The 23211-nt window shown below is 39.7% G+C and overlaps 1 protein-coding gene and 1 long non-coding RNA gene across 7 annotated transcripts in view; one reads left to right on the forward strand and one right to left on the reverse strand.

Annotated features, from left to right (window-relative positions):
- Positions 1-631: 631 nt before the first annotated feature.
- The window catches only part of LOC114667700 (uncharacterized), a 37802-nt gene continuing 15222 nt past the window's right edge, over positions 632-23211 (reverse strand). The window contains exons 1-2 of one of the 2 annotated variants that reach the window (XR_003718774.2): positions 9988-10082; positions 632-970 (exon numbers count right to left, since the gene is read on the reverse strand). This is a non-coding gene — a long non-coding RNA (uncharacterized LOC114667700). Of the gene's footprint in view, positions 971-9987; positions 10083-23211 lie in introns of those variants that run through there. The other variant, XR_007933763.1, reaches the window with a different exon arrangement.
- Positions 10365-23211, forward strand: part of atg4da (autophagy related 4D, cysteine peptidase a) — a 57488-nt gene continuing 44641 nt past the window's right edge. For 3 of the 5 annotated variants that reach the window (XM_028823585.2, XM_051920585.1, XM_051920582.1), the window contains exons 1-3: positions 10365-10763; positions 19609-19911; positions 21097-21180. In XM_028823585.2, the coding sequence (XP_028679418.1) occupies positions 19656-19911; positions 21097-21180 (340 nt within the window). In that variant the 5' untranslated portion in view covers positions 10365-10763; positions 19609-19655. The remainder of the gene's footprint in view (positions 10764-19608; positions 19912-21096; positions 21181-23211) is intronic. The other 2 variants (XM_051920584.1, XM_051920583.1) reach the window with 2 other exon arrangements.

Consider the following 23211-nt stretch of genomic DNA (forward strand, 5'->3'; position numbering starts at 1 on the left):
CCCCAGTGCTGCCATTTCAATCACCACCCCTTACTTCCTGTGTGATCCTGAGAAGGTCACTTAACCTGGCACAGCTTGCACTGTAGGAAAATGGAGACAAGTGTACTGTACCTGTAAAGTGCCTTGGGATGGTGTTCCTTATAGAATGGCACAATATAAAAATAAATATTAGGCAACAAGTAGTGTGGACCCCTAGTGGCCTAAAGTGTTGGTCTGTAACCCATAAGGTTGCTGGGTCATTTCCCAATACCAAATCCTGGTTGGCCCTTGATCGGTCCCTTAACTTGCCAATGCCCCCGATTGTAATCACTTATATCCAAGCAGAAAATGTACATATAAATTCACAAAAGATAAAACAGAGAACACTGGTAATAGTTTGCATCCTTTCACTTACCAGACACAAAAATAACGTCTCTTCCGTGTCAGTTTTGTGTGCCGCATGCTCACAGTCCTCATTGGCAGCTAACAGAGAAGCAGGGCCTCTTTCTCCTTACTCATTCACTTTCCATTAAAACTGGCATTCTTTAAACTTCCTTCCCTCAAGCCAGAAAGGGGCTAATAGTAAAAAAAAAAAATCTTCTGCCAACTTGTATCACAACTGGTAAGAAGGAACTATATGGGACTAAGGGAGTCTTGATGACTTGTGGCCTGGCGCTCAATAGTAGGTTTAATGGTAACAACCTTAAATCAAAAAAAAAAAAAAAATATATATATATATATAATTCCCTTTAATACTTCCAATGAAGTCCGCTTCTCCTTATGCTGTTGTTTGAACACTCGTGTCTCTTTTTCTTTCACGTTTCATTTGTTGTCAATCAAACCGATGTGAAAATGGTTAGTAAGGTAGTCAAGTACACTGTGTGATGTACTGTGAACGAGTTTGCTCACTTTCTTTAGTGACTGCGGTGTCGTGGAAGCCTTTTTCTTAGTGTGAAGTATGTGGTAGGTGATCTTCATTTCCAGTAAAGTCCTGCAAGAGCGGAAGAAAAACATTATTATAGAGGTGGTTTAAATGCACTTTATTTTACACATTATTTATTTATTTATTAAGTATGTATTTATTTGAGAGAAAAAAAAACTATATATATATATATATATATATATATATATATATATATATATATATCCTTAAGACTGTCATTTGTTGAACTGTACTGTATATTTTTGGCCTTTTTCTATTTGCGCATTATTATTGCGACATCATGGGCTTAATTATTTGAGATCCTGTTGTATGTATGTTTTTCTAATGCACTTTTCATGTGACCCAATATGAATATGGTTGATGAGAGGAGAGACACGTATTAAATGTAATAGACAAAAATTATTAAAAAAAAATCTACAGAAAGTCTATTTAAATTGAACTTTTTGTGCTGGATTTATTCACATTGCATAAAAATTGGTAAATGTTTTTCAACTGACCAAAAAGTATATCAGGTGTGGTTTCAGGATGCCACTCTCACAGTCCCCTGAATTAAAAAGAATGCCAAGGAAGGCAAACATTTAAGAAAAAGAAGGGGTTATTACAACTAAAATGTAATAATGCAGCAGGGTACAGAGCTCTAAAACACAAGTTCAAAAACAAAAGCACTTCACATTTCTGCTTGACTAACTCCTTCTACCTTTCTTCCTTCCGCACTGCTCATCCTCCTGCCAGCTGAAATCTTGCCCACTCCCCACCAGACTCTAAGTTCAATAGAATAATGACCACAGGCCTATTTAAGGTCGGATAATAATAATGATAAATAATTACATTTATATAGTGTTTTTCTAACCTACTCGGAGCACTTTACAAATGCAGTGGGGAAACACTTCAGTCACCACCAATGTGCAGAATCCACCTAGATAATGCTACTGCTCCCACTTCTTGTGCCAGTACGGTCACCACACTTTAGCTATAAGGTGCTGAGGAGGGAAACAAATAGTTAGATAATTAGAGACAGGGGATGACTAAGATACAAATGGACAAGGTAGTGGTGGGCAGGAATCGTTTATGACCACTGAGAGCCTTCGATTTACATCTCAATCAAGGGATGGAGCCAATTTTTACAGCACAGTCTCTCTATCACTGCACACACAGAACACAGGGTAAGCGCCCCCTGATGGCCTCACCAACACCTCTACAAGCAGCAACTCAAACTTTTCTCAGATGGTCTCCACTTCAAGTACTGCTCAGGCCCACACATGCATATGCAGCTTCAGGTGGATTACCTGTTGTAAAATGTAGGTGGGCCAGCGGATGTCATTTCTGATCTCCCCTGAAGCACTTGTGGGTCAACCATAGCCTGAACAAAACCCTGGGGTCATCTCACCAGAGCTCCTTCTGGTGGCCCCAGGTATACCTGCCAGTCTCCGGGTCCACTTCTACCAAAAAGGGCCAGTCAACCCTGCAGGGGCCTCAATAGCAGCTTCCTATTGCCACCAGTTACAACAGTGGAGACGGTATAAAGTTTTATTATGCATTTCCCACAGTCCTTCCATTATACTCGTATCCCTGGAATAGTCATTCAAGGGTCTGTCTTGACTGTGTTCCCTTCTGGCATTGCTGCTGGGCTGGTTAAGACTAGTCTCCCTCCCAGGATACCATCTAACACCTGCTAACACAGGCCCTAACTACAATTACCTTCACACACAGAATATGAAAGTATTCACTGTACACTCCTGGTAGCACCTTTTATTGGAGATATGCATCTCTCTGTAGTGTCAGTCTTTAGCCTAATCATTTACACACATAGCCATGCTGGTCTCAGATCCTTTTTTTTTTTTCTTATAAATTGGACTGCTGCTTCTTCTGGGTACCACTATTTATTTTATCACAGAATGAATCCACAAACACACATATAAACACTTTGTGGATGATAAGGTAAGATACGGCTAACCACCCTCTAACCACTTCCTCCACACAGGATATTTACATGTGAGCAAAATCTAACAGGAAACAACAAATATGAAGATTGGTCAACCAGTTTTTGCTCAGTGTGACAAAAAGATCCTCACTAGATAGACAAATACAGTACTGTAGATCAGTCAACCTAATGGTGCTAGAGACCAGCCCAATGAATGACATATGTTTCCTTTAAACTATAATATACAAGGGGGAGTCAAGCTAAAGTTAGAAAATGGGATTGATTAGAAAATGGAATGAACCTTAACAAAACTGATCATGTCATTTCTCAATGCCACCTGCCTGGCAGTGCCTGGACTCCAGCACAATAAAAGGGTTTTGTCTTGTCCTCACCACCACTGGTGCACCTGAGTTATTGTTGAACACTACATGCCGAGGGGTACTACAGTCACAAGAGTGTGAGTTACTGTGACTTGCTGGAGACCAATGTGAAGCCTGCTATTCGATCCAAGCGGCAAGGACTGCTGTCTCAAGGTGTCCTTTTGCTGCAAGACAATGACACACACACACACTGCTAAGAACACCAAGGCTTGTCTGGAGAAACTGAAGTGTGAGCTATTGCCACATCCTCCTTATTCGTCAGATTTGGCACCTTGTCATTTCCACCTTTTTGGTCCGCTAAAAAAACATCTGGGTGGTTGTCGATTCAAGAGAGATGATGACATGAAGAAAGTGGTGCACGAGTGGTTGTGAGGATGAGAGAAAACCTTTTATTCTGCTGGAATCCACATACTTCCTGGCAGGTGGTGCAAGCGCATTGAGAAGGGTGGAGACCTCATTGAGAAATGACATGATCAGTTTTGTTAAGGTTCAATCCATTTTCTAATAAATCCCATTTTCTAACTTTATATGCACAAACCAGTGTGTTTGTTCGTGCCAGTCCCAAGCCCGCATAAATGGGGAGGGTTACGTCAGGAAAATTTTGCCAAATCAAAATGTGAGCAATAATTTTGGATGATCCGCTGTGGCAACCCCTAACGGGAGCAGCCGAAAGAAGAAGAAGAAGCTTCACTCTCCCTCGTACAATATGAAACCAAAGATCCCCTTGGTTTGCTTTTGGAGTTCTGAGATCCTCCATGCACCACAGGTTAAACTGTAGAGCTTTCCCAGTTGGTGCTTTGAGCATGCTACTAGACTGGTGGTTGAGGTCGTTATAGAGCATGCAGTGACATAATGGATTTTCTGATGCACTTTAAAAATAGCCCAAAAAATGGCACACCACCAAATCGAAATTCTTACCCACACAATGCTTTCAAAAATCTGGCAATCCTGTCCTAAGGAGAAACTTGACTTTTACATGATGAAGGGATTATATCTCTTGGTTGGCTTGGAAACACCTAGGAATTACCCAGGCAGAGCTGGAATCTGTAGCTGGGGACAGGGAAGTCTGTGCTGACCTGCTCAGCTTGCTACCACTGTGACCCTCACCAGGAAAATGAGATGAAATGAGACATATATATAATAATAAAATAATAATAATAAATTTTATTTATATTGCACTTTATATTTTAGCAATCCCAAAGTGCTACAGAGTAAAAATAGAATAATAAAATAAAAAAGAACAGAAGAGTCTATAAAATACTTTAACAAAATGACTTTCTAAAAAGATGAGTTTTTAGGTTTCGCTTAAAGGCCTCAGTCGACTGTGGGGCTCTCAGGTAATCAGGGAGGGCATTCCACAGCCTCGGCACCACCGATGAAAACGCCCTGTCACCCATGCTGCTGAGCTTAGTTCTGGGGACTTGAAGAGTGTTAGTGAGTACAGAGCGGAGGGAACGTAAGGAGTTATGGGGGGTAAGGAGTTCCTGTAGATAAAGAGGGGCATGTCCATAAATGCACTGATGGGTAAGAAGGGAGACCTTGTACTCTATTCTGAATGAAACAGGGAGCCAGTGAAGGGTTTTCAGGATTGGGGTGATGTGATCATACTTTCGCACCCTCATCAGGATCCTGGCAGCGCTGTTCTGAATATACTGGAGTCTCTGGATACTCTTGCCAGGAATCCCAATGAGGAGTGCATTACAGTAATCCAGCCTGGAAGAGACAAAGGCATGGACGAGCTTCTCTGCATCTGCCAGGGTGAGTAATGGGCGGAGTTTGGCGATGTTCTTGAGATGGTAAAAAGATGACTTACAGAGATATTTGATGTGGGTGTCAAAAGTAAGTTGGGAGTCCATTCTAACACCCAAATTAGTAACAGATGTGGAAAGAGGAATATTTTGGCCAGAGAAAGTAATACTGGTGATGGTAGAAGAGCGAAGATGATGTGATGTACCAACTAAGATGGCTTCTGTTTTGGATCTGTTCAACTGAAGAAAATTGAGCCTCATCCATGCCTCTATCTCCTCCAGGCAGGTAGACAATGTAGATGTTGGCAGAGGAGCAGTAGAGGAGGTGGGAGTAGTCCTGAGGTAAAGCTGAGTGTCATCGGCATAGCAATGGAACGATAAACCATGTCTGCCAATGACAGTTCCAAGGGGGAGCATGTAGATAGTAAAAAGGATAGGGCCCAGCACAGAGCCCTGTGGAACACCACAGGCGACGTTGTGGGTGTGGGACTTTGCGCTGCCAAGGGCGACATGCTCAGTTCTGCCAGTCAGGTATGATGTAAACCAATTTAGAACAATTCCTGAGAGTCCAATAGTGTATTGCAGGCGGTGAAGAAGGATGTTATGGTCTATTGTGTCAAAAGCAGCTGTCAGGTCAAGGAGGATAAGTAGTGAAGGTGAACCAGTATCTGCCGTCATCAGAAGATCATTGGTGACCCTGACCAGGGCTGTTTCGGTGCTATGGCCAGGGCGAAAACCAGACTGAAACTTTTCAAACAGATTGTTCAGTTTGAGATGATCGTGAAGTTGTGCTGCAACTATTTTTTCCAGAACTTTGGAGAGAAATGGAAGATTGGAGATGGGCCTATAATTGGAGAGAACTTCAGGATCCAAGGTGGATTTTTTCAGTAGAGGTCTGATGACAGCAGTTTTTAGTGCAGAAGGAATATGGCCAGCCAGGAGGGACTGATTTATTATCCTGGTGATAAGTGGAGAGATGGCAGAAATGTTGGCCCTCAGCAAGGGTGAGGGGAAAGGGTCCAGGGAACTAGTAGACGGTTTCATTTTCCTGATGACATCCTCCACCTCTTCCCGTGTGGCAACAGAGAAAGAGCAAAGAGGATGGACGGTCTCAGACAATGAGTCAACAGTTGGGAAGGGCAAGATATCCTTGGTAGAGAGGTGTAAACAGATATTATCAACTTTTTGTTTAAAAAAGTTGATATACATGTTGCATCTGTCATCAGTGGTCTCAGAATGGGCAGGTAAAGGAGGTTTGACAAGATGATTTATGGTTGAAAAAAGTTTTTTAGGGTTGCTGGAGCCATTTCTAATGCATTAAGATGGCGTTACTTCTTCCATTTAATCTGGAGAGGCATGCAAGATGATTGCCAAGAAAGAGCTTCCCAAAAAACTAGCAAATCACATACGGGAAACTGCCCACAATATCCTCAATGCCAATAAAAACCTGCTAAAAAGAACAGGGACGAAGCATGGAAATTACCAAAGGAAAAAATGTGTAACAACTGACACCACAGAACAAACAATGTGGGGATGCAGATTTGCTCCATGAGTACGGAAAAAAAGCACAAAAGACTGTACCACCAGAAAATTAAAAGATGTACAGAAGTATTGTGATATGGTAAATTTCAAGACACATTACCTAAACAGAGAAAATGAAATATGCAGTAAGGAAAAATATGATTGAAGATGCTTCATGAAATGGAAGAAATATGATGACATATGTGGGAAAATAATATCAATTTCATGTGTCTTTGACAGCGAAAACAACATCAAAGAACATGTTTGTAAAAGGAAACAATCAGTTCAGTATATTAAAAGAAGGAATAAAACAAGATAATGCAATAATGCTTCAAAGACCTGGAGAGGCTAAAGGATATGTGCTGGTAACTGGGAGGTTGCTGGTTTGTATCCCCGCAGTGCGGGAGGGAATGCTACACTATTGTGTGCTCAAGGGTGTTGGACAATAATGACCCTGTGCTTTGACCCCAGGCTTCTCTTTGTGTATCTGAAGAGTAAGTTGGAGTGTGCGAAAAATGACAAATTCCTAATGCATTAAAGTGTATATGGCCAATAATGTAAACTTCTTGCTTAATCTTAAAAAAGTTTTAATGGCTTATGTTTTCTTGGTAAATCAGTTAACCCTACTACAGTACCTTGTGTAATCATGCACAGGAAAAAGATAAAACCAGAGAGATTAAAAATTTTTTCATTTCTGTAAGATATGAAATAAAACAAAATTTCCATCCATCATCTAACCCGCTATATCCTAACTATAGAGTCACGGGGGTCTGCTGGAGCCAATCCCAGCCAACAGAGGGCGCAAGGCAGGAAACAAACCTCCGGGCAGGGCTCCAGCCCACCGCAGGGCACACACACACCAAGCATACACTAGGGGCAATTTAGGACCGCCAATGCTCCTAACCTGCATGTCTTTGGACTGTGGGAGTAAACCGGAGCACCCAGAGGGAACCCACACAGACACGGGGAGAACATGCAAACTCCACGCAGGGAGGACCCGAGAAGTGAACCCAGGTCTCCTAACTGCGAGGCAGCAGCACTACCACTGCACCACCGTGCCGCCTAAAACAAAATTAGAACACAAAACTCATTCCACCTGTTCTGTACTTGTTGCTTCATAGGGAGGAAAAGGCTGACCCAAGAAAACAGCGTATTCACCCAAGGGGACAAGGCCAGGGGTGTCCAGCTCCAATCCTGGAAGGTCTCATTGGCTGCAGGTTTTCATTCTAACCATTTTCTTATTTAGTGTCCAGGTTTTGCTGCTAATTAACTTTAATTGACTTGCTATTTAAGACTCAGGCATTATAGTTATTTTTTTTCATTAACAGCCAAACAATAATGAGATACAAAATGAGCCAATACATGACCAGCTAACCTGTGTCCATCATATAATATCTGAAAATAAAGAAAGGTGAAGGTCTCAGTAATATTGAACTGCTCAGGTCCACAAAATTTTCTAACGGTGCTCTTATTGGGACCCCCCACCATGCCCATTTTTAGCCCTCTGGGCTCAAAAATCCCTAATTTTTAGGCCAATTTCAGACCATATTTTGTGCAGAAAATGACTCCCATATGATAAAGAGTCAAGCACTAGGTGTCTTCAGTAAAAATGATCAGAAGGACTTAAGTTTGTGCAGGCCACATTAACTGACCCCATGGGTTCAACACCTAAATAGGATATGAGGGGGTCAAAGTTACTGTTTTTCACAAAACTTTGGAAAAAAAAAATGGACATCAGTGATACAGGCATGTGAAGTGTTGTTTTATGCTATTTCAAGGTTGCTAGTCGTGAATATGACGTTTTTGAAATGTTATTCTTTATTGGTGGTCCTAGCCCCCAACAGATACTCCCAGAAGGTTAAAAATGACAAATTTCAAACATAAGCATGTGGGGTATGATTTTAGACTATTTCAGTGTCACCGATCACAAATATGTGGTTATTTTTGATTTTTGTTTTTCTATTACAATCAAAAATATCCATCCATCCATCCATTTTCCAACCCGCTGAATCCGAACACAGGGTCACGGGGGTTTGCTGGAGCCAATCCCAGCCAACACAGGGCACAAGGCAGGAACCAATCCCGGGCAGGGTGCCAACCCACCGCAGAATCAAAAATATTTAGGCCTTAAACTTTGAATTAAAGCACACGTTTTAATAGTTCAAATATCTGACAACACTATTCTTGTTTTTTTTTTTGTGTGTTACTACCTCATGAAGTAAATCATTACATTTCTTATGACGACCCTGAATTACGGCAGCTAATGCGATTTCAGACTTTTTTCAAGCTTCTTGTTCCTACAAAATCTAAAAAAAAAAATAATTGTAAATAACATATATACTTTTCCAAGGAATTTTTCAGGCAGCAATTTGATTTTGATTACAATAACTGTGAGTTTTGTAATAATATTGAAACAGTTTATCATTTACTTTTCTTTTGTGCTTATTCCAACAAGTTTTGCTATGATTTGCATAAATGGTTATAACCAATACGTTTCTTACCATAACAGTTCCTCTAGAGCAGGGGTTCTTAACCTGAGTTCCAGGATGGGTTTCAGGGGGTCCTTGAGGGTCAGATAAAAATTAACATTTATATTAACTATACAGCCCAGTACTGTTGATTTAGAGTAGATGTAGTAGCAGTAGTAACGGTAATAGAAAACATAGTAGTAGTAGATCTGTTTTAATTTGCACAAGAGGATTATATTTCATAATTATAATGAGTGGCCATCACGTTTTGCATGAAAAAGGAGTGTTTTTTTTTTTTGATTGTTTACTTTAAAGTTTAATAATAATTTGTGTATGTATGAGAAAATCAAATCTCAATAAATAAGGTATATTATATTCATTGCATGCATAGTTGTGTTTATGTGAATATTTCCAAGGAAGGGGGTCCATAGCTTTCATCAGATTCTTAAAGGGGTCTGTGACTCAAAAAAGGTTAAGAATCAATCACTGCTGTAGAGATTATATTACTGTAGGCTTTATGTTAGAAAACAAACAAAATAACTTTTTTTGTTAATGTTCTTATAATTTTAGGAAAATGTTTGATTCTGAAATGTATCTTACAATGACTCCTTATTTCTCCATTTTTCTAAATTATTGAATAATTATTTTCTGCATTAAAGTATGTGAAGAAAAGAACTGCTAAAAGGCTGGTAAATTTACTTAAGGACAAAGGTTTTAAGGATTTTTTAATACTTCCTTTGCCCCTATATAATTTGCTGTATTCTATAACTTTCAATTATTTGGTATTGATATTCATTTTATTTATTCTTAAGTTTTTATGTAAGCTAAGCCTGGTCCTTTATTATTATGAGTACGATGGTTAATTGTATTGAAAGACGCGCGTCATTGGTTGTATAATATGTCAATAAAGTAAATTAGAAAACATTTTAAAAAGATTAGCCATAAAATTGGTAGTTACGATGTTGTAACTAATTATTGCAACATTAAAATTAAGTGCAAAGTTTCCAATTGTATACATTCACCTTACCCGACACAAACTACTTAAGGTCTTCTAAAACGATCCAAGACGCCTCAAACTCCACCAAATTGGCGGCACTGACCCAGTAGGTCAGCTTTGGCAAAAGAACCACGTGGGCGGCGTCTTACATATTTTTTCAATCATTTGCTGGTTTCTTTGGCTATGCTGCCCGTCAATCATTGGACCTCTTCCAATCACCTGTTGGCATTGTGTAGGCGCCAGTCTACTTTGCAGGTCGTGCTGCTCTAGTAATCAGGTGTTTTCAAGCGCGTAACTAACATAGGTCTTCAGAGAATGGGCAGCGTTTTTAACCAATAAGTGTGCAGTATTTGTAGGCGCTATCCAATCAGGATCCAACACTACTGTAGTAGGCGTTCACTAATTTAGGGTTTCTGTCGCGAGGTTTTGAAAAATTAATTTTTTTCGCTAGGGTGGTATTTTGTTAACTAAAGTTTGCGGTAGCCTGTTAAGTCTGGTTTCCCTTAACAACGGATACAACGTACTTTGGTTTATTATAAAGACATTTTATAAAAAGTAACTTTGTTTTTCTCGTGGCTCACGCCTGGCTATAATTTCCGGGCTCGAGACCAGGAAGTGCTTATGGCGGCGGTCCACCATATTAACTTCTGAACAGAACACAGTCACAAAACGAGCACAAGTAACACTATCGAGGGGTGTTTTGGAAATATGGGCTGACGGGCTTGTTGGAGGCTTTAAGTCAAGTGGATCTTGCTTTATTTGTTTTTTTGAAAGTTTCGCCAGGAGTTGTAAATGCACTTGAGAAGGTAAGGAACCGGCTTGTGCCGATGTGTTAAAACGAATTGCAAGTTAAATGTCCAGAGTTGCCCTGCGACTCTTACACGTCGACAGTCGCGGTACGGCGTGTGACTCCTTTTTAAAACGCTTGTCGCGTGCTTACACAAAGAAGGCTTGTATTTACAGTGCGTGTCACAGTCGGTGGATCTAGCGCCTTTCACTTGAAATGCATATGCGGTCGGGTTTGGCACCGTCTCCTCGCGGACCTGAGTTGTGTAAGCGCAAATGGATGAGGGGCTGGAAACACGATCCCCTAACAAAGTAAGTGTTGCCCGCACGTCTATCGTGTTCACTAACGCTTTAATCTGCGTGACCGATCAGCTATTTCTCGTATAGTTTCGTTGTACTATAACCTAATTTTGTTAATATTATGGCTCATAATTGCTTTGGTAAGATGGGTAATTTGTCGCGCTGTTTATAATTGTAAGCGCGTTTGCATTTTAGTGTGTGTGTGTGTGTGTATGTATGTATGTGTGTGTGTGTGTGTATATATATATATATATATATATATATATATATATATACTATATATATATATATAAATGTGTTTTCAGCAAAATGTTGTCTTTCTGTTTTGGGGGGGGGGGGGGTTTGAGAACCTGGTGTTTTCATACATGAGTTTTAACAATCCGCATTTCATAATACAGCGCAGCATAATTGACACGGGACCGAAAGGTGTACGGTACGGCAGTCCGATTATGAAACACTTAGTCGAGCCGAGCCTTTTTAGCGACTCCGGTTATTACCATTTGGTTAGAACGCGATGTGTATTACTCACTGACAGAAATCCTAACTCAAACTTTCAGAACGTTAAAAACACTTTAACTAGAGCGGGCACATCAGCCCAGCAAAGCTCGCCAGTCCTCTCTACTTCATTCCTCCAAAATGATCATCGAGTGAAGTGTTGAAGTCCTACAGTGTATCGCACAACTTCGTCACTTGGAGAGCGTGTCTGTGGTCCTCCTTAAGAAAACTTCCTAACGTTTGTGCAAAATTTACCCTTAGGTTTCTAAAAGTGTCGCCGTGTTCTTGTTGAACTCCTTTTTAAAGTCACAATCTTGATCCACTAGACTAATTCCTTTCATAATTTTAAAACTTCATAATGTAACCTCGCAGTCTCCTTTTGCTTAAACTAAAAAAGGTTCATCTCACAGCGCTCCTTGAAGACCAAAACTGAACCCAGCACTCCAGATGTGGCCAAGTTATTAAGCCCTAAAGTAACCTCCTTTGTCTTGTAGAGTACACTTAGTACTACAGTATAAAACTTAATAAAACACTACACCTAACAATATTGTGTTCATAAGAATAACTTAGCAACGTTTTGGAATTTTTGTCCAGTGCCTCCTGTGTCACTGGTAGGAGGAACCCCGAACATGTAATATACGTTTGACTAGCCCTTAATGTCTAGTTATGCAAGGCATTGGGCTTTGGCCCACTAATTTTGGTCTTCTAGACTTGGAAAAACACTCATTTGTGTGCAGGGAAAAACACTCTTATGATAAAGAGTAAATCACAAGGTGTCCTTAGTAAAAATGATCAGGAGTTGTGAATGTCACATCAGTTGACCCCAGAAGTTCACCTCTTAATGTGATACAAGGGGTCAAAGTCGCTCCTTTTCACAAAACCTTATAAAAATGGGAATTCGTGATATAAGCATATAGTATTCTTGTTTTGTTATGTACTTAAACCTTATGAAGTAAATCCTTGCATTTCTCATGAACACCCTGAATTAGGACTGTTTAGTCTAATTCAGACCTTTCTTAGTTACCCCATGTACAGTAAGTTGTAGTGGTGGCCAAGAAAAATTCTTAATATCATGACCCCTCAGAGAAAGGACATAAAATAAAAATTCTAATTGAACAGGACATTGGACAATGATATGAAAAACATCCATGAGGGGTATAAAAAGAGAATTCTCTTGTAACACCTGTCACATAATCCATATACCTGTTATCCATTTGCATGCTCAAATGTGCAAAATGCATGTGTGGTGTGGTGTGTTTCTTTTCTTCCCCTCTGAAATGTTACTGCCAGAAAGCTCAACATCCAGTATAAGCAGGAGAAGCACAATCCTACGATACAATGCTTTTGAATTGAAGATCTACTATTGGCACGTAGACTTATATTGCTCAACTAGAAGAATCCTAACTCGCTTCTTTTAAGTCGGTGGATTACATTATATTATGTTATCTAGAATTAGAAAAAAATCAAATTCTCACTTAGAGGATTTGTACAGAATGTTTTCAAAACTTCCATCCATTTTCCAACCCGCTGAATCTGAACACAGGGTCACGGGGGGTCTGCCTGGAGCCAATCCCAGCCAACACAAGGCAGGAACCAATCCCGGGCAGGGTGCCAACCCACTGCAGGACACACACAAACACACCAAGCACACACTAGGGCCAATTTAGAATCGCCAATCCACCTAACCGCATGTCTTTGGACTGCGGGAGGAAACCCCACGCAGACACGGGGAGAATATTCAAGCTCCATGCAGGGAGGACCAAGGAAGCGAACCCAGGTCTCCCAACTGCGAGGCAGCAGCGCTACACACTGCACCACCGTGCCGCCCGTTTTCAAAACTTGTCAGGATCTAATAGATAACATTTTAGAATAAGCATTTAAATTGAGGAAGTGGATTCTATTCCATCTGTTTTTATTTACTTATGTACATTTTTTACTGTTAAAGTGCTACTCTGCTTACCTAGTTCTCTTTTGTGGGGTTGATTTGTTTTAAACCAGTTTTGTTAAACTTCACTTGCATGTATTAATAAAATAGTGTAATAAAAAAAAAATCTGCCTCCCTGTCTTTCATTAGACAAGAATCTTGTCTTCAATTCAAATGCACAGGGTTATTGGAATGTACTTTTCTTGTTTTTATTTAACGCAGAGTTTTCCAGAATTTAGTAATGTTTTAGCAAAAAGTACATGTATTTTGCACATTTGAGCATGCAATTCACTAAAGTGTATGTGGATTATGTGACATGAATTACGCAAGCTTTTTTTTTGTGTCTGTTTCCCAAGGGCATTGTCCAGTGTTGGTCACCATTGGGTGCTATTCATTTGGAATCTTTTATATTCTCTTCTCCATGAAAGCATAAGTTAAAACATTTTTTTACCAACACAAGCTACATGAGGCAAGTATCATTTTTAAAACGGCAAAAAAAGTGAGTGGAGTATTCCTGTAACATGCCGCTGGCTGTCTTAATAGCTTTTGAAATCTGTCTGGCAGTTGATAGTAATGAGTCACTGACTCCTAAATCCTTCCCATTGGCAGTACTTTTTAGTTTTCTGACCCCACCCAATTGTGTATTCAAATCTAACACTTGAATACTTCCTTTGTGTAATACTTAAAATTTTATGTTAGTAAATGTAATGTGACACAACTCTGTCAAGTTACCCTGTAATGATTTAAAAGTTTCTAGATTATTTGCCAATCCACCAAGCTTGGTATCCTCTGCAAACTTAACCAGCCTATTGTTTATTCACTCATGTTCTCTGTCTGTCTGTGTGTGTGTGTGTGTATATGTACAGTGAAACCTTAGTTTGTGAGTGTTTTGCAAGACGAGCTAAAATTTTTGATAAACTTTAACTTGATAAATGAGCGAGGTCTTGCAATACGAGTAGTACATATACGCTTTGTTCACCGAGCGTCACGTGGGGATTGTGGGTAATTGTCTCCCATGCTCGTTCTCAGTCGCCGTGCCTCACTCACATAGTCAACATCCGTATGAGCTTCTACTGTTTACTATAGCATGGTGACCTCTGTGCGAGTCCCTGTCATGCACCCCAAAACACGAGACTGAGTCTCAGTACTTTAGCAAAACCAGCTTTATTAAGTGTGAAATAGGAACAGCATGGTTATTTATTGTAGCAGGATTACTGCTCTCCTATACAGGGACACAACAATCGGGCAGGGTCGTGACCAGGTTAGTGGCTAAGTAATACTGTGCTCTTGCATTTCTAATGTTCCTTGTGTCACCCATCGATGGCAGGCGCTTATAGCTTGACTGTGATCTTTTCTGATTCTCTTTTACGGCGAACTGCTACAGCGCTGGGAGCCTGCGGTTGCTTGCTTCTGGATGCTCGTATGTTGTCCCATTTGGGGGGGGGGGAGGTCGGGGGGGTTTAGAAACCTTACAGTGCGTAAAGCTTTTTTTTTTTTTTTTAATTTTGTGTCCAAGTCCAGTGACTGTTCAGGCAAAAACAACTGCCATTGGATAGGTCCCTTGTTAAAGTCGCAAAAAAAATAAGACTCCAGTGAGCAGACCGGTAGAAGGGATTCTGTTAGAGTGAAGATTATGTATTAATCATTTTTATATAAATATTTGTGGGTTGTGAAACGAATTATCTGAGTTTCCATTATTCCTTATGGGGAAATTCGCTTTGATATACGAGTGCTTTGGATTATAAGTACGTTTCCACAACGAATTATGCTCACAAACTGAGGTTCCACTGTATATATAAAATTAAAAATAAGTGATCCCACCACTGACCCCCGAGGGACACCACTCTTAACATCACCCAATTCAGGTAAGATTCCTTACACCTGTGTAACCCTCTGCTTCTTGTGGTTTAGCTAATTCTGCTATCCTCCTACAAAATACACCCAGAACTCCCACTTTTAGTTTTGACGCCCAACCTCTCATGTGGGATCTTATCATTAATCTTTATTTTCAGGGAGCATTTTATGTCCTATGCACCCCACTTATTGAACCCTTTTTGTTGCTTCCTCCTAGAATTCCAGCTAAAACTTGAGTCTGTTGACCTGTTAAGTGGCTTTTGTCGGTGCTGCTTCAGATAACAATGTTCAAATGTGCACACAAAAGGTCAACATGGAGGAGGATTCTGGAAATCAACAAATTTCCTGGTGTTCATTTGCTGACACCTTTTTCTCCATAGCAGTTTTAGATTTCAGTCTCCTTGTCTTAGTAATCTGAGCACTGGCAGCATAGGCAATTCTCTCGGGATAACACAATGGGTCAGGCTTAGAAGATTGCTTTTTTCTAGTGAATATCTCAAGATGCTTTATAAGTGTGACACATTTCATACTTAATACCTTAAGGTTAGTAATCCAACAGCAGCCAGGAAAGCCACTGTTTTCAGTGTGGTTACTGAGAAACAGATGGAGGAAAGAGATAAATGTTAATATTGTCCAGAAAGGCACCATTTACATTGTTTTACAAGTACTAGCAGTGGGTTACAGTGTCTACAGAGCATGGTATTCATGGAGATTTGTCAGAGTACAATATGACAGACAGAGGTTATGAAGTCTTATAAATGGGATTAGTGGAATTTGCACCCATGATGACATTCTGCCTCCAGCCACCTTTTATCATTTTACTTTCAGGCTTAGCCCCCTGTCTGCACTGCAGGTTTGTCCCTTGACCTCCATCGCCTCCATAAGCACGTTGTGTAATGGTTTGTTTCAGCCAGATGCTGACGGTTTAGGTCATGTGTCTCTTTGGTCCTGTGTTGCAGTGAGTGTGTGTTAGAACACTGCTAATGACATCTTAAAATAATGGAACAGTCATTGGTGTTTTTGGAAACTACTTGGTATGTTTTAAAGTTTTTGGTTTTTTTTTTTTAAGATCACTTATACCTTCCACACACTTGCTACTTCATGTTGTGTTTTATTTACCAGTTATAAAATTATTCTGTGTATGTAGGTTTTTGTTTTCAAGCTTGTGGATGAAAATCATGGTTGGCGTCATACAGATTTGTTGAGGTAAGGCCAGTTGCTTTGAGCATTGGTAAAAAGCTCCAAGCGGCCCAAACAGCGAAAAGAATTTCCCATTCCAATAGTAAATTACATCTAATCAATAGTTGATTACATCTTGCCTGAAGAAGGGGCCTGAGTTGCCTCGAAAGCTTGCATATTGTAATCTTTTTAGTTAGCCAATAAAAGGTGTCATTTTGCTTGGCTTTTCTCTCCATTCCAATAGCACATTTATGTTCAGCCTCACTTTCAATGAATGCTTTCATTTCTACAGGCACTGCTCCACTGTATGTCATCTTCTTAATTCAGTATATTGTTATTAAACACGCTTAAGTCCATTGTGCTATACTTTAATTACAGATAAAAAAAAAATGAAAATGCAGTAAACACAGTGTTGCAACACAAATGTCTTGATAATCCTGTATATAAAAGATGGGCAACACACATTTTGTGTATCCCCATGGTTAATGTCCATCCAGTTACTGAGACCACTTACTTCAATCCAGGGTATCTAAGCTTCTCAGATCTCCAGTACAAAGCCTGAACCAGGCCTAGACTAGGTGCCGGTCTATTGCAGGACCTTCACATTCTATTTGCTGAGTTACTTTGGAGTAGCTAGTCCTACATAACCTTCATAATGTATTTGAAGGTAGAAGGAAACTGAACTAACTACCTGGGGAAAACCCACACAGTCATATGGGGAACCTGCAAACCTGATACAGTCACACCTGTAGACATAGGAAGTTATGAATCACTCGGTGGTGTGGTGTGTGTGGTTAGACTTGTTTCATGTTATGGTAAACAGAAGGTGCTGTAAGTAAACACTTTGGTTAGTTCCATTGAGCGTCATTAAATTTGCACCTGCTTCTTGGAGTTTATTCCTTGTAACACATACTCACCAATTCCTGAAATGAAAGCATGTGTGTAGGGGCGTTAATTGCAGCAAGCTTAAGCAGGTCAGTGGGGTAGACGAACGGCTGTGAGGGATCCAGCTTGAAAAATGTCTGGTGTGATTCTTCTCACTGACTCGGTGTGGGAACAAGTGAGCCTTAGAACCTTTTTTGTGCTCTCATAATGCAAACGTTTGGAAATGTTTGTAGTGTTACCAGGAGTGACCCTTAACTCTGTAGGTGCAGTGACAGAAAAGATGATGATGTGGTACATCCAGCCAATAATGCCTTGTTCTGGAGCACATTTAGCCACCGGCTTATCCCAATATGGTGTGCTAGTAGTTTGTATAGGGGACCTACAGCCCTCCGACTCTTTGCCTTCTCCCACTGTGCTAGTGTTCACCCATGCCTGTGATGATGGTTGTACTGGCATACTACCTTTTTTTTTTTTTTTTTTTTTTTTTTTTTTTAAACACTATTCTACATGCAGGTCTGCATCTTGCAAGTATGTAATTTCCTTATTTTATTTTATTTTTTAAACAAAAACATGTTCTGTGTTGCTTCTTGGATTAGTGAATATCCCCTCTGTAATCAATAAATATTGAGAGTTCTTTAGGGTGTTTTTATCAGAGTACAATGCCTTTTACGTCTGTCTAACCTGCTAACACTATCACTACCGCTTGCAGTTGGAACCTTAAACTGATTTAACTTTTTTTTTTTTTTTTAACCAACGAACACATTTTTAAAACTTTATATTCAATAAGCTGTTACCCATCTACCACTGTGTCACACATAAGGCTATCACATGCAAAACTCACTTGTTTTTAGCACTTCTGTTTCAGTCACGTTTCTTTGCTGATCAGGCATGAATGAGAATGATTGTCAAAATGGGTATTAACTTGTCACATAGCGCAGACACATGGTTTGTGGTTTGTTACTTTTTGAAAGCGTTGTCATTGTTTCTTGGCAAAATGCTGTCGGCAAGATGAAATGGTTTTAGATGAGTACACTTTTCAGTCTGCCTCTTTTCTTTGGCTTATCTAACAGCTTACAATTTGAAATAATAAAGGAAATGTAGTCTGTCTAGGCACTCAGTGTTGTCTTCTGTGCTCAAATACTGAGCCAAGGATCTTTTGCAGGCTGTTGTTGAAGGCAAACATGCCTTAGAGAGTGTGACCCCTCAGTAATTAAACTGTCGACTTTGTGCTTTAAAGCCTTAATCTCTGCCAGTGATGTTCGCTGTGACCACCTCAACAAGATACCTGCCAATGTAATAGCTGTAAAAATAAGAATTTGACTATTATGAGCATGTGCATGAATTGCTTTGGCATGATCATTGTGAAAAGCACAATTTGAAATCGAGATGGGATGGAAGTACATCCTTGTATGAATTCCTTATTCTGTTTGTCTGTTTTAATGATAAATGTGTTCTGAGATTTTTTTTTTTTTAATGTAGGGTTGGCATGGGTTTCGAGGTAAGGCAGCAGCATGACTAGCAAGCACAATGACATTATCACATGCAAGTATAAGATTTCACTGAATTATGTACATGTGACGCTAATGACCCTATACATTGTCTTGGTGAGCCACTCCCTATTAAAGCACCAATTCTATTCTTGAGATTGACCCAGAGAAATGAGGAGTGTCATTTTCCAGCTCTCTGCACTGTACTTTGTTTAGTTCCTAAAGGAAATTCACTCAATATCACTGGATTGTTATCGTTTGTCTTTGAGCAGTCAGTGTAAAAAGTATGAAAGGCTGTCTTTGCCAACAAGTTAACAAGGTAAGGTAACAACTTCTGCCAGCTTGCCTTGGCTTAATGTTGTTTAAATTACTGCTAAGATTCTTGAGCCTTTTTTTCCTTTTTCATCATGTTGTATATAAATTTATATTTCCGGAATCTACTTTGTCTCTGGGTCTTCTCTTCCTTGTCTTGGCAGCATTGGGCTTAAGGCCACACAAAACTTGAATGACATACAGTCCCACTGGAGGCCAATCTTGCACCCTGTCACACCTTGCCATTTTAAAGACTTCTGTTAGCCTGCTGTGTCAGTATTTGGAATGTAAAAGGATACATGGCTGAAACACACAGACATGAGAATAATAGGTACACTCTGTGTTGACAGTGAATGGAGTGGACATGAAATCTAAGGTGTGTCCTACTGTTATTTACTTCATGGCTGTCTTCATTCTCATTTCTTGCAGGTTGTTGTTGGCAGTGAAATGTGTAGCTCGGTTAAAAAAGATTTTCCATGCATCCTGCTGTGTCCTGTGACCGAAGAACAATGAACTCTGTGTCACCCAGTTCGGCACAGTACCGAGGCATGGCACCCGATGAGGTCCTGCCTGCAGATTACAGCAAAAAACACCTGATTGGACAGAGTCCGAGTCCCAGAGATGTCAAGAGCCACTTTGCCCACCTTACTGAGGCTGGGAGGTCTAGTGAGCCAGATGAAGTAGACAAGATTAAAGCCAAGTTTATGTCTGCCTGGAATAATGTCAAATATGGTTAGTATTTATTTATTTGGGGGGGTTCCCCTCCCTTCCCTTCTTAATCTGTTTTCCTCATCCACTGATTTCAGTTTCACATTGGGTTTTATCTCTAAACTACTAGCTGCACTACTTAAATTCAGGTTTTTTTCTCTTTCTAAAATGATTTACATTTTTGATGTCGCAAGTGTAAAGTCCAAAGTTGACCACAATCTTGGCTACTCAAGAAGTGTTAGACTGTTGATATTTTATGCTGTGTGTTGTGTTGCAGACCCCCGTGACCCGGGGTTAGGTAATGTCTGACTGACTGTTCTGTTGATTAATATTTTCATAGTGGATCCCATGTCCTTCTCATTGAACACTCTCACTGGCTGTAATCTGATAACCCAAAAATAAAGACTATGGTGGGATGGGTGTGTCCATGACACTTTGCTATAGAGCTCTGACCATTGGGTTCCAGTCTTGGGGAATATCTGTGGCAGGTGGTAACTTTTTTGTTTTTTGGCCATACTGACTGTACCCTAATAATAATGACAATGAATAAAATACACCAGTTATACACAATGATGTAAGGCTTGACACCACAAATTTCAATACTGGTACATGCTGAATTTTATTGGAGTGTAGCAAGCAATTGTGTGTTACAAAGAGATTATTAGCAGCTTTTATTTTTTAAATATCTTTACAACTTGTAATTCTCTTTTCCAGGTGTTGTGTATTTAAGCTGTTATTTGCTCTTGACTACACTAGTGGGTCTGACACTGAAGTAGCTGCAGCGTTTGAGCATTCAGGCTTGTTTGCCCTGGTGTCTACTCTGCCCATCATTGCCATTGTTAGGATACAGTTCGGAAACAGAAGTGAGAGAAGCATATAAAACAGTATAAAAATTGTTCTGAATTTAAGAATGTAAATCTTGACTGCTTCCTTATTTAAATACATAATAAGGGACAAAACATCAGTACTTGCATGGTAAGATTGATTAGAGAAAAAACGACTTGATTTGCATTTCTTTTTCCTTATTTCAGAGACCTGCAGCCACATGTCCATCCCTGACCATACAAATATCACTTTTATGGATTTATTCATATTTAGTGGAATGTGGGGCAGTTCCTATAAAATGGTGTAGCACTGGCACCATGCTGTAATTTATTAAGTCATTATGGAGGAATTCTTCTGAAATGCTCTGTTTGTTTTTAATGTTAGGCTGGACAGTGAAAACCAAGACCAATTTTAACAAAACCTCACCTTTGACGCTTCTGGGCCGAACGTACATCTTGGATAATGAAGGTTAGTGTTCAGAGGGACCTGGCTGTCCAGAGGTGCTCAGGCTTTTGTGTGACCAGCTGGGAGGTCAAGAAAATGAGCCTCTCTTTATGGGTTTCCATAACCTTCTTTTGTAGGTATTTATCTATTACTCTGTGTTCCCTTTTGCATCAAGTGTCTTTTGACCACAGTATCGGACTTTAAAAAAATCTATATACATCACCTTCTGTTCAGTGTACATCTGTGCTATGTAATTGCATAATGATTTGTTATATATTTTTGGTACATAGATTAAAAGAATGAATTATTCCTAATTTCCTTTATTGCTTTGTCATCTTGTAAAGCACTTAGAGTTCCATCCTTTGTAGTAAAATGTGCTATAGAAGTAAATGGGGGTTGTGTTTTGTTTTAAAACGACCAAAATATCTAGTTCAACTCCCATAGTACATTGTAATGACTATATAATTCTTTAACTGTTCTGAAAATGTGGACGTCCTTGCATTCTTCTTTTGTTCGTATGCAGCATTGGTCACAATTTTTTTGTAATGGCTGTGAGGGGAAATATTAATATTGTTAGTGTCAGTATGAAGCTTAAAGGAAATGTGGTATGACATATGGTGGAATGTTTGGATATTTTGTGTTTGAGGAGGGGGAAAAAAAAAACGCACAATGCCTAGTGTGTTATTTACAGAAATATTACCGCTTTAACAGTGTGATATACCTGAATGTGTAATGATTATGAATCCGGTTTGAGTTTCATTGTACCTTTCAGGAAAGGTATTTGCATCTTTAATGTTTCATAAATTTACATTAGTAATTGTTTCTATGTCTGTCCATCCATCCATCCATTATCCAACCCACTATATCCTAACTACAGGGTCACGAGCCAATTCCAGCACAAGGCAGGAAACAAACCCCAGGCAGGGCGCCAGCCCACCGCAGGGCACGCACACACTAGGGACAAGTTAGAATCGGCATGTCTTTGGACTGTGGGAGGAAACCCACGCAGACACGGGGAGAACATGCAAACGCCACGCAGGGAGGACCTGGGAAGCGAACCCAGGTCTCCTTACTGTGAGGCAGCAGCAATACCCACTGCGCCACCATGTCGCCCTTGCTATGTTTATTTAGTTAAAAATATTTGAGTAACACTGCTCTGTATTTGAAGGAACTTCTGGACATGCTACTTATGTATGGCATTTGTGGTTTTAAGTAAGGCATTAAAGGAACAATTTCTCCTTTTTTCTATCTATATTGAGTTGCCAAAATTTATTTAGCTGTCATTTTTATCCATGAAGAATTATAGGTAAAGACATTATCAAGGAACATTTAGACTGCAGTGGTTTGTATTTTTCTTAAACTGAGGCACTGCCCAGTGAAATTAATTTTGACACCAATGGAGTTCATGATGAGAACTAAAGGAAGCTTGGAAAATTATGGTCAAATATCTAAAATACTTCTCCACAGCTCCTTAATGAGGGAACCTGGCCACAAGCAAAAGAACTATTTTTGGTAAATTCGTACAGCCATTACAAAACATCTTGCATTTCAGAATGACATTTATGACACTGTGTGCCTTTAACAATCTAACAGTTCCCTATCCACTAAATATAATTTAAGGTTCTGTAGTGCTGAGGCCTCTCCTGGCGACACTATGTGCATGACCAGGCATTCAGCCTTTACTTTATAAAATGTGTGTGTAGTGCTTTTCATAGCAAAAACCAAAGGTTTTACCCAAATAGACTGTTAATTTGCAAATGCCAGCCGCCTTTGTATCTTGTAGTAAGGCTTGAAAAAAAGAATATATGAAAGTCTTCAGGCACTTTAGTTAAGTGGGGCTCCATTAATAGTAGTTTTGGGGGGGGGGGGGAAGCAATTTACCCCCAAGGGTCCCTGTCCATCCTCCAGCTGTTGATTATGAAAACAACAACAACATTTATTTTATAGCACATTTTCATACAAAAAGTAGCTGAAAGTGCTTTACATAATGAAGAAAAAAAATAAAAGACAAAATAAGAAATTAAAATAAGACAACATTAATTAACATAGAAAAGA

Source organism: Erpetoichthys calabaricus, chromosome 17, assembly GCF_900747795.2.
Source record: "Erpetoichthys calabaricus chromosome 17, fErpCal1.3, whole genome shotgun sequence".
Lineage (NCBI taxonomy): Eukaryota > Metazoa > Chordata > Cladistia > Polypteriformes > Polypteridae > Erpetoichthys > Erpetoichthys calabaricus.